At 47.1% G+C, this 12169-nt stretch overlaps 1 protein-coding gene and 1 long non-coding RNA gene across 2 annotated transcripts in view; one reads left to right on the top strand and one right to left on the bottom strand.

Annotated features, from left to right (window-relative positions):
- LOC125331903 (transcription initiation factor TFIID subunit 4-like) overlaps positions 1-6763 on the bottom strand; it is a 148464-nt gene extending 141701 nt beyond the window's left edge. Inside the window, 3 exon segments of the mRNA XM_048316310.1 lie at positions 1850-2022; positions 5711-6506; positions 6508-6763. Coding sequence (XP_048172267.1) covers positions 1850-2022; positions 5711-6506; positions 6508-6741 — 1203 coding nt within the window. The 5' untranslated portion in view covers positions 6742-6763.
- Positions 6764-7393: 630 nt separating this feature from the next.
- LOC125332253 lies at positions 7394-10669 on the top strand. The gene is made up of 3 exons (XR_007206417.1): positions 7394-7505; positions 7867-8043; positions 9812-10669. It is a non-coding gene; the product is annotated as an uncharacterized LOC125332253 (long non-coding RNA).
- Positions 10670-12169: the final 1500 nt, after the last annotated feature.

Raw genomic sequence — 12169 nt, 5'->3', positions numbered from 1 at the left:
ATCTTAAGGCTGACTTTGGGATCCAAACCCCAGACTGAAGCCAGAGCCAAGCAGGGGGTCTACATTTACGCACACTTCCTAAGGTTCCATGTGCAGTAAAGGTTATTCCTCAGAAGTCTTCAAATTACAAACAATTTGTTAATATCTGTTATGAATGCTTCCACATTGAATTTTAATTCAGTATGCTGGCCACATAAAAAACTAACAGTATGGAAGAAACCCAGCTAAAATTAACAGACTTAGATTCCATTCTTGGTACAGTCCCACCATACACCTTCTGTTTTACATTTACGCACGTGTCTCAGGAGCCATTGCTAGAACGTGAGCTGGTAGTAACCACTAAAGAAGTGACTGTACTTATTCACAAAGAAAGTCCTCAACAACCAAATTCAGATGTACAAATTCAGGAATTGGCTGCAATTTTGTTGTCATCAAACTAGTAAAAAAAAAAAAAATCTGTAAATGAACAGAAGCTTATCTCTGTGTTTATTCTTCCTGGAATACATTTCTCTTTGAAGGTTTCTACGAGTCTTACTCTTCCAGACACCACAAATTTAAACACTATATGGCTGCCTTTTCTGCAAAGAGGTCTTTAACAAATTTCATCCAATACTGCACTTATATCTTTTTTGAGAGCATAAAGTTTTTCCAAGTGTTTCCAGGCTCTCATTTATGTCTTTCCTGAGATACATTCCAGTGACCCACAGTCTTCCTAGTGACACTCACTTCTAAAACTTACACTCTAGTAGGCTACTCCCTGGTTTGTAGATTGCCTCATGTTACTATTTTCAATTCTGCAAATTTATTCCAGCTTCCTTTTATTGTTTTCAGTTTTGAATTAAACTTAAAAATCTTTTACACTATAAATATGATGCAATACATAAAGCATATAATGGGACAGTAATCAAATGTTAAATATTGGGAAATACCATGTTGAAACTATTTCAAGCAACTTCTACAACAACTAAAAAGTTGTAAAGGCACCTTTTTCATCTTTCCACACAGAATTACTTATCACTTCTGCAAACAGAGACCTTAGGCAAAACTACCTTAAACTCTGCCTGTCACTACTATGGCACAGCAGCCCTGCACTAACACCCAAAGATATTTGCCTCCACATTTTAGTAAAATAGCTCAGTTCTAGTCCTAAACGGCCCAAAGTTAAACTGCCTCTCTACAAACTTTTAAACCAATGCAGCCTTCAAAGAAATCTAAAAAAAAAAAAAAAAAAAAGGCAACGCCCCCCACCCCGACATTCACCCTAGAAAATAAATCAGCTCCAAGTTGAAATCAACACACTCCACTGATGAGTTTGGGAGAGGAAAGCACTCTATCCTGTCAATCCCTAGAAAAAGGGAAAAGTACTCACAACAGACAAAACTTTCAGTGTAGACAGATCACACCCAGAGGCAAATTAGAAGAAACAAATCTTTTTTTGAATAAAGTATACTTAAAAAATTATTTTAAAATTATTGCAAATCCTTGGATAGAATGTGATTGGCTTTCTCTTTTCTAACATTCAGTGAAATTAGCTGTCCTGGGATATAACAGTGCTTCTGATTCAGAGCAGCAAGGGGCACTTATTAAACGAGTGATACACAGTCCAGACTAAGACTGAGCTTTGTAGCCTCCAATCATCTCTCAGTCTGAACACAGTCTTAAGAGACTAAGGCAGACTTTTTCCTTAAATAAATAAAAAAAAAAAAAAATCCTAGGCCTCATAAAATAAACTACATTTAAGTACTTCCTGTTTTCACAACAAAAAGGGGAGGAAAGCACAGTTGCAGAAACATATGAGGTTATAATGTGTAAGACATAATGCACCGAAGTGAAATCAAGCCGGACATACCTGAGCTGTTGACAGGCGAAAAACAGGGCCAGTTGTGGGCACAGAAAGCCTGGGTGACAGGCTGGCAGGACCCTGTCCCTGTGTCTGCACTTGAGCCTGCATCTGAGCCTGTGCCAGAGCCTGCTGGGGCACCATCACGAGCTGTCCAGCATCCGTGCGCACCAGGACCATCCCTAGTGAGGGCAAGGGAACAGTCACTACACAGTAAATAACAGCAAGAATAACATATAAAGAACTATCTAACCACAGAATTCAGAGTAAAATTAATGTATAGCACTGTACATTATTCTCTATACTGTGTCTTTTTTGATTCTCGTGTAATACGAAATTTTATTTCAAAGAAGAAAAGGAGCCCCCACTAGCAGACCCAATTCAGTTTGGAATTTAAATAACTGCAGTTTATGGCAAGCAGTGATGAAAAAAGCAGCCACTTGAGTGTTTGGGGGACAGTGACTTCTAGCGGTCTAGTCAGGGTCAGGAGAACAAAATTAGAAACAAATACTCATTAAAAGTAAACTCTAAGGACAATGCAGCTGCTGGGAACAGAATTCAGTACATGCATACCAGGGACAATGACCCAAGAGCTTTACTAAACAACAGCTTATGAGTACACGCAAATATTAGGCCAGACACACTTCTGAGCATACAGTAGTTGAGATTTACTTAACGTTGAGCATTAACAGATTAATCTATTTGGTACCACTTTGGGAGGCACTACCTGTGGTTTAAACATCAACAACAAACACTGTCAGCCTCAGAGAACCAACACAACTCCTCAGTACACAATGATACAGTGCAGCAATTTCAGAAAATTGGCAAGTGTTTTCTAGCATTTTCTGGAAGTAAATGATAATTTTTTCAGATTATTTTCTTGTAAAACACCTCACAAATAGAGGCCTTCTACACAACGGAGCCATTGCCATCAAGCAGTGCCCTAAGTTTTGTAGTCAGCAGGTCGGAAAAGGGGAGACAATGGCTAAGTTGGTCCATGGATCCTGGAGTTTCACACTTATTCAAGGTCTCTGCAAAGCATGTAATGTTCTTCCTATAGCTCACTCACAACCAAGAAGCAGTTCTCCAGACAGATTATTTTAAAAGAATTTCCAAGTTATTCCAGAATACATTTTAATAATTTAACCTAGATAGGACACAACAGGTCAAATAAACAGAAAAACATTTTGTCTGCAACTACTAGAGAACCAAAAACTAAAAACCTATATAGTCATTTTATGTTGCTGATAACAGAGTCAGTAGACACTGTTTCTGCAGCTTATCTCTATGTGCAAATTGCTTCATATACTTTTTTAACTTTTCAAAGGAAAATGAAGAAGGTAAAATCTTATATCCAATTCTAAAGGTAAAAGCTTACATCCAATTCTAATTGTTAACTTCCCAGAGGAAAAAACCCAACACCTTCCTAAAGGGATGCAGTTTGCAACATACCCTGAGGATAAAGAAATTCAAACGCTATTATAACAAATCTCAGAACCCTACAGTAAGAAAGTCTTTCTTTCAGTCTGACATGGAAAAACAAATCCCAATCGTGGGACGAACACATGAGAGAACTGCAGCACACATAAAAGCCCTCACTCACAGAGCTGGGTGCTCCCAGCCAACCTTTCCTCCTATAAACACAAACAGAAGGCAAATTTCTGCCACTATAAACTAAAGATTTGTGGAAATCAAGGTTTAAGGTAACAGGCATACAGAGCTACAGGAAGAACCACATCCAAAAGCCATAATAATAACTCTCTTTCAAAGCCAAGAGTAATTTGAAAATTAAAAAGTTGAAAGAAACTCATTAAAAACTGATCTAAAAAGTAACTTTTAAGTCCATTAGGCATTCAAGCACTAAGCTTCACAGTTTATATTTGCAGAAAATCCTACAAGCAGATGATATATTTGGTACATGCCATTCCTAAACCATCTGGACACCCCAATATGCCAACTGGCCAAACGGGTTATCACTTCTCTGATTATACTATGAACCTTATATAAAAATCCTCATAGGATAATGCCTACCACACATTAAAAAAATGCATGTTCTATTTGCACTATACAGATTCACCGGTGTGGTCTTAATTTATCTTCCCATTTTCTAAACCTAATTCTGAATAGAGAAAGACTGAGTGGAAAGGAAAAATTAATTGCAACACGTGCCACACAGTCTCAATCAAAGTTGCAGACACAATTGCTACTATAAATGAATAAATGCTCATGTGTTAACATTGTATTTTAATTCAATTCAGAGGACTACAAATTCCTGTTACTGAGCAGCTGATACAAGTTAGAATCCAGTTAAAGGATGACACTAATTTTACCTTCCTGTCAGACACGTAAAGATGAAATAAACAACTTATGACTATTGCTTGCTAAAATAACCTGTTGTCAAAAACTGATACTAAATTTCTGTTTTATAGAGAAGTTTGTTATATGGGAGTTAAAGATTAATTATAAATTATCCACCAAGTTAAAAACTCAAAAATAACATTGTATTTTCTGAATAACTTCCTTTTAGAACATACTTTTAGAACATATTATCTTCATGTTTATGCAAATTTAATGGATTTCCAACTATCTTGTAATAAAATCCAATTCTGATTAAAACTTTCTAGTGTATTATTTCCAAAACATTTTCTAAATCCTGGATCAGACTGTTTTCAAAGCTCCATTTTCCCTCTTCTGTTTGAAAGTAAGTAACAGATCAAAGAATCGACACAATGAACTTCAGAAACTGTGTGCAAAGTTACAGTGCACACTATCATCTGCATATAGTAATCTTCAACAGATTAACAAAGGGAGTCAAAGGCTAAAGGCACCAAAGCAATCTGAACAGCAACTTATCTGTTTCAAGTTAGTTGGGTCTTCATGAAACCACCAAGATTTGTATGTTTGGAGCATCAGACTCGGGAGGATTTTCCATAAACTGGGACTAAATACACAACTTCTAAAAGCCCACTTAGAAGCAAGCTTCTACACCATCACATTACTGTGCTACTTAGGTAATAAATATCAAATATTCTAAGAAATAAGTTGGAAGAACTAAGTTATTTCAGACTACATCACTAGGTCCACATCTTAACATGCCATTGGTATTAACAGGAGAAAAGGAATTAGCTTAAAATTAACTCCTAAATCAAGAAGATATGAAGATACCCACGTTTTTGCAACATGAAAATCTAAGCAGGGGACCACAGTACCCTTCAGATGAAACAATACACAGGTTAAGAGTAGGAATCCTGAGTCGTTTGGTTAGCTAGCAACTTTGTTGAACTTAAATTTTTAGTAATTAAAGTTAAGGAACCTAGAGGGGTACAAAGAGGACATAACAGTTGCTTCACAGTTGGAAAGAAAATCTGGTCACGTGAAGACTACCCTCACATAACAACGACATTATCACAATTACTGAAATTATAAATTTTAGATTACACACATTTGCCACCTGGTTCACAGCAGAAGACATTCTTTCAAGCAGAAAAACTTTTCAGGAACACCAAGTGTAAAGCAGAAGCTAAAGACCTTCAAAACACATATAAAGTTATTCTTAGCTACCACTCCAGCTTTTTATCCGGTGTCCAACTACACCATCACAGAGTAACGCACCGTGACTGCCGCTCTCCCCAGGACAAAACCAGTAACTCACCCAACAACTGCTGCAATTACTCTGCATTAGCCGTACCAGTTACACCCTAATTAGCGGCAGCCTGTTCGTCAGACGGTGCCCTCAGACAGGTGCCTCTTCTTTGGTTTCCAGCACATCGAGCAGTGGGGACGTGACGGCTTTGGAGGAAAGGAAAGCCCTCGGCCAAGAGAAGAACGTTAAAGCGAGCGGCAATGCCGGGAGCGCTGCGCACCACTTACCGGGCGGGATGGTGAAGCCGGGGGGCAGCTGGATGGTGGTCTGCGGCGGCGGCCGCACGATCAGCTGCGGGGCCACGATCCGGGGGGCAGCGCCCAGCGCCGGCCGCGGCGACACGGCCTGGGGGGCGGCGGGCAGGGCAGCGCCCGCCTTGGCCGTGACCGCGGGCTTGGGCGCGGCGGGGGCCGCGGGGGCCGGCGGGGCCGAGCCCGGGGCCGGCGGTGCGGGCGCGGGGCTGGCGGAGGCGCCGAGCGCGGTGACCGCGGGCAGCGCGCCGGCCGCGGGCTGGGGCTGCGCGGCGGCGGCCCCGCCGTGCCCGCTGACGGGCGGCACCGCGGCCGCCCGGGCCCCCGCGCCCTCCCCGTTGGGCGCCGCCTCGCCGGGGCGCGGCGCGGGGGCAGCGGCGGCGCCCTCGGCCGCTCCCGCCGCTCCGCCGCCCCCCGCCAGGGTCCCGCCGCCCCCCGCGGCCCCGGGCGCGCTGTCGGCGGCGGGAGGGCTGGGGCCGGGGCCAGGGCTCCCCGCGTCCCGCGCGGCGGCGGCTGCAGCGGCCACATGGTTGTTGACAGGCTGGGCAGGGGCGGCGGGCTGCGGCGGGGCGGGCGCGGCGGGGCTGCCGCCGCCGGGAGCCGCTCCATGTGATTGCTGCACACTACTACTGTTTACACTCGCTCCCCTCCCCGCCGCCGCTGCCGCCGCCGCCGGGGGAGACGGGGACGGGAGAGGCCCCTGGGCGGGGGCTCGGCTCCCCGCGCTGCCGGGGCGCCCCGCCACCTCCCCTGCCCCGGGCGCGGGAGGGGGGCGCGGGGCGGCCGTGTTGCTGCCGGCCGGGGCTGCTGCCCCCCGCTAGGCTCCCCTGCTGCGGCTGCGGCTGCTGGGACGGGGCGGAGGTCCTGGGCGGGGGCGGCTCGGCGGGGCCGCGGCCGCCGGCCAGCTGCGATTCCAGGGATCCCACCAGGTCGCTGAGCGCCTTCTCGTCCACCTCCTCGGAGAAGAGCAGCATCTCCTCTAGTGGGTCCGACGCGCCCGCCGCCATCTTGCGCTGAGCTGGGAGCCGGCGGCGCTGTGCGCAGGCGCGGGGCTCTGCCGCGCGCAGGGCACCATGGGAGGGGCCGCTGCCTCCGCCCCGCCCCGGGGCGGGACCGGGACCGCCCGAGCGTCCCGGCGGGAGCGCGCCCCGAGCCGGGACCGGGACCGGGACCGGGACCGGGACTGGGATCGCCCGAGCGTCCCGGCGGGAGCGCGCCCCGAGCCGGGACCGGGACCGGGGCCGCCCGAGCGTCCCGGCGGGAGCGCGCCCCGAGCCGGGACCGGGACCGGGGCCGCCCGAGCGTCCCGGCGGGAGCGCGCCCCGAGCCGGGACCGGGACCGGGACCGGGATCGCCCGAGCGTCCCGGCGGGAGCGCGCCCCGAGCCGGGACCGGGACCGGGACCGGGATCGCCCGAGCGTCCCGGCGGGAGCGCGCCCCGAGCCGGGACCGGGACCGGGGCCGCCCGAGCGTCCCGGCGGGAGCGCGCCCCGAGCCGGGACCGGGACCGGGACCGGGATCGCCCGAGCGTCCCGGCGGGAGCGCGCCCCGAGCCGGGACCGGGACCGGGACCGGGATCGCCCGAGCGTCCCGGCGGGAGCGCGCCCCGAGCCGGGACCGGGACCGGGACCGGGGCCGCCCGAGCGTCCCGGCGGGAGCGCGCCCCGAGCCGGGACCGGGACCGGGACCGCCCGAGCGTCCCGGCGGGAGCGCGCCCCGAGCCGGGACCGGGACCGCTCCAGCGTCCCGGCGGGAGCGCGGCGATCGGCAGGTGCGGCCGCCCAAGGGGAGGGCGGCGATGCCCCTCGGGAAGCCGCGGGGCGGCCGCGTGTGCAGGGAGGTGCCGTAGGGATGGATGCGGGTTTGGAGCAGCCTCCCTGACCCCCGAGTTCCTCAGGGGCCCGGCAGCAGGTGCCGCAGGGATGCGGGCTGTGGAGCAGTCTCCCTGCCCCCGGGGAGGCGGTGGCGGCTGGCGCGTCCCGCCCCGCCCCGCCCCGCCCCGCCCCGCCGGGAGAAGCGAGCGAACCGCCTCGGCTGCCCCGCACCGGCCCCGCCGCGGGATGTGCAGCGGACGGAGCTGTCCCAAACCCCGAGGCACGCACAGCTCACGTTTGCACTGCTCTGCTTTGCAGTTTTACCGGTGTCCAAAGCTCCTGCTCCACGCAGACCAGAATGGCTGCAGTAATACAATTTCCTAACGGGGACGCTGTTGGCAGAAGATTTGGAAAACAAAAATAAGGCTCTTTGCATCACCAGAGCAGCTGTCCTGGCATGCTGTGTTCCCGTAGCATCCTCGCGGGAAATTTAAGGTAATTAATTTTGTTGCTAACACTTTTGTCATGGCGCTCCTGTGGGCCCTTTTCCCATCAACGCTTCCTTACACGTTCTGAAGTAACTTTTAAGAGAAAGACAGTGGTCCTAAATAATTTTTTTTTTTTAAACTAATGACAGGACAGTGTCTTCAGTAGGACCTTCCAATAAAAACATTTTCCCCTATGAATAACACGCAAGGGATAACCATGGATTTGTGACCCCAGCAGCAGGCAGCAGCTGGGATTCCAGATCTGTCTCTACTGGCCTACAATAGCATGAGTGTCTGCAAACTGGGATGTACTGGAGCTGCTGCTCTTGTAGTCTGAAAAGGAGAATCATTCCTCATTTTGTGATCTCTTGGGGTTTTCCAAAAAACTGAAAAAGGTGCCTCAGTGAATACGGACGTTCAATTGCTCAATGCACTGGTAGGAAGGAGTGAGGGGCTCACTCAGCTCCTCTCCAGTCCTGGCTCAATCTGCTCAGTCCTACCATGTACGACTTGCTGGAGTCACAAGACTAAACTGCTCCTGGCTGCTCTGTTACCCTCTGTTTACCCTCTGTTTCCTCTCAAAGGAGGTTACATTTTTATTCAGGGTAGTTTTTCCTGATTGTCCTTTAGGAGCAAGTTTATGATGATCCAAATAAACCACTTTTAAAATCTGTTAAATATAGGTTGCACCAGTTTAATTAGGATAAGTTTAAACGTCTCCTGAAATTAAACCAGTGCATATTTCTTCAAGAAGGTAGCCAGTAAAAATACTGAATGTCCAAAGGCGTGGTAGGATGTATGAGTAGGAGATGGTCCACTGTGGGAATGGAAAAGTTTATGAAAAGCACCATTAAAGGTACACAAGAGATCTGTAGATCAAAAATTTGCTTAGAAAATGAGCATTGCTTTTGTGGAGTGCTACAGCTAAATTAAATTTGGATTTTTAACAAATGTTTCTACCTGGAAGTTTAATTAAAACATAGTAGACATTATGATTCAATTTGCTATTGCACAAATATAAAAAATATTCATTTGGGTTGGAAAAAATATAAATCTATCCGATATTACTTTTTAATGAGACACACACTTGATTGATTTTATCAGAGAACATTCCATGCATCCCTCACTTAGTTGCCCTGCTCCTGGACTTCATTTACGTACGACCATCTCCAGAGTTCTCATAAGAGAATGAAGAGTTAGACATATGATTCTGCAACTAGTCCTGACTGTGAAACAAATTTTAGTGTCTATTTTTCTAATACTGTGGCATTAAACTGGGTATTTCCATAAAAACCACCCTGGAGGAAACCCAATTGCTTTGTAACTTTAGAAGGTAAAAGTGACCTTCCCACTGAAAGGAGAAAAGAGCAAGTATTACAATTTGAAGGTACATTATGTATGGGTAATCTGTAAAACATTAATTTGTATTTCTTCCCACTCACCTCTTTTAAATTTAGCCATTTTAGTTATATATAAACACACAGGGTAAGGAAGTGTAATATAATGTTTTATTTAATAAAACATGATGTATACTGACTCACACTGGACTTCCTTCAAGTCAAGAGGTGAGGACACACCTAAGAATGTTTATAAACTTGTTGCTGAAACTGGCTTTGGGCCTGAGCTTTTACACAGGGAAAAATACTTCTAGTAAAGTATAGAATCTCTGTGAACATTTGTATTCATTCTTCTATTATAAAAATATTTTTCAAATATTTTCATGCATTTCATCACAGAAAACATTTCTGAACATATTTGTTGCTCTTTCATTTTAGGAGTTATATATGTACAGAATAAAACAAAAAGAGAAATCAAAGAGACCATTTTGATCATCTAATCTGATCTTTTAAGATACAGTCTTTCCTGAATTATTTTTTATATGAGCTAGAGAATGGTCTTTAGGAAAGTTAACTTCCAACCATGGTTTCAAAATTGCCTGTAAAAGAAAATCCACCGCAGAACTTGTTGAGCTGCTCTTCAGTTCTCGGCCCTGCTCAGCCCTGTGCCCTGCTTGCAGCCCAAGTTTGTCATTAATAACTCAGTACACAGCAAAATCCCCCTGCCATGTTCAGCTGCATGGAATGATAACAGGGAACGGGGACAAGTAACTTACTGTCTTCTACAGAAGTCAAAGGGCTTAGAAAGGAGCACTGTTTTCCTGCTTATATGTCATGGGTCTGTCTCATATACACAATTTCAGTGCCTTCAATTATACAATTTTCCCATCTTAAGTTTAAATTTACCATCAAGATGGTACCTACCAATTCAGATAAGATTTTGAGATAACTTCTTTAAATGAAGAACTCTTTACCTATGTGATTGAAATTCACTTTACACTATAAAAATATTCCTTCAACTGCTCATTTTAAGTATGACATAGAAATGATAAACTCCAGAAATTGGAGAGCATGAAGACGACTAGAGAACAAAGAGCTGTCCTAGGAATAGCATAGGTGTAGGTTGAAAAAGACCTCTATGATTCCCTCAGCACTGCCAAGGCCACCCACCACTAACCCATGTCCCCAGGTGCCACACCCAAATGTTTTTCCCTCCAGGGATCGGGAATCTGCCCTGGACAGCCTGACCGGCCCTTTCCATGAAGAAATGTTTCCCAATACCCAACCTGAACCTCCTTTGGCACAGCTTGGAGGCTGTTTCCTCTCCTCCTGTCCCTGTTCCCTGGGAGCAGAGCCCAACCCCCCGGCTGCCCCCTCCTGTCAGGGAGTTGTGCTGAGCCTCTTTTTCTCCAGGCTGAGCCCCCCCAGCTCCCTCAGCTGGTCTTCATAAGATTTCTGCTCTAGATTCTTCACCAAACCTGGGGCCACTGCTTGGAGGGCAGAATATGTCTAAATTTAATTTTGTGTATTTCAGTTGCAAAGGAATTTCATTTTATATATGGCTTATAGAAATTTTGAAGCTTGCAAAGGTAATTGTAAATACTTTTCTAATGATCTAGACAGGACATCATGGAGAGACTTAGGAATATTTGACATCAAGAAGGTTAGAATTTAATCCTTAAGTGTTTCAAGGGGGTAGTTTTCTATTCCTAGGTATTTGTGCAGGTTTTTTTGTTTGTCTGTTTTGGTGTGGGTTTGTTTTTTTTTTTTTTTTGTTTTGGTTGGTTGGGTTTTTTTGGTTTTTTTTGTTATTCATTCTGGCCAACTTCTCTCTTCCAGAAACTTACAAGTTGTTTCAGAAAAGGCTGTCAAGCCTGTTCAGCTGAGAGGGGCCCTCAGCCCTGGGTGTCCCTGTGTGCGGGGAGGGTTCCGAGCAGGGCCCGGGCTCTGCTCCGGGGCCCAGCAATGGCCCCAGAGCCACGGGCAGGGCCTGAGCCCAGGGAGCTCCCCCTGCACAGGAGGCAGAACTTCTGCCCTGGGCAGGGCCCAGCCCTGAGCAGATTGGCCAGAGAGGCTGTGCAGTCTCCTCCCTGGGGATATTGCAGAGCCCCATGGACACACTGCTGTGCCCTGTGCTCTGGGATGGCCCTGCTGGAGCAGGGAGGTGGCACCAGAGGAGCCCCTGGGGGCCCCTCCCGCCTCACCCATCCTGGGGTTCTGTGAAAAATAAACCCTGACAGTTTTCCACTTGATTTCTCTCCTGAAATGCTCATCTACTGTGTCCTGAGCTCAAAGAATTGTCCCTCTCTGCTTTCTCTTTCAACCACGTGACCTTGGAACCCTAATTCTATAAATGTAGAATGGAAAATTAGACATAGCATTCTGCAACTAGTCCTGACTATGAAATAAATTTTAGTGTCCATTTTTCTAATACTGTGGCATTAAACTGAGTATTTCCATAAAAGCCACCCTCTCCAGTTTAGAGAGGCAGATGAGAGAAGCCTTAGGAAGATGTGTACTAGAATTTCCCTTCCTTCCTGCCTTCCTTCCTACTTTCCTCTGTAAGGCAGCAGGAAATCCGTGTAACACAGTGTGTAGCTGATCCTCTACACTGTTACACGGCTCTCCACCTCCTCCAACAGAGGTTGAGAAGCAGCCACAGACCAGCCTCTTTTCTTGTAACAGAATATAGGTGTCTCTGTTATTTCTCTAACAGTAGCTTTACTTTGAGCTGAATTACAAATGCAAATTTTCAACAGTGGTGTCCCACAGACTTCATACAGTATATCCTGTCAT

Source organism: Corvus hawaiiensis, chromosome 12, assembly GCF_020740725.1.
Source record: "Corvus hawaiiensis isolate bCorHaw1 chromosome 12, bCorHaw1.pri.cur, whole genome shotgun sequence".
In the NCBI taxonomy this organism is placed as follows: Eukaryota; Metazoa; Chordata; class Aves; order Passeriformes; family Corvidae; genus Corvus; species Corvus hawaiiensis.
This window is presented reverse-complemented; position numbering and strand designations above follow the sequence as displayed.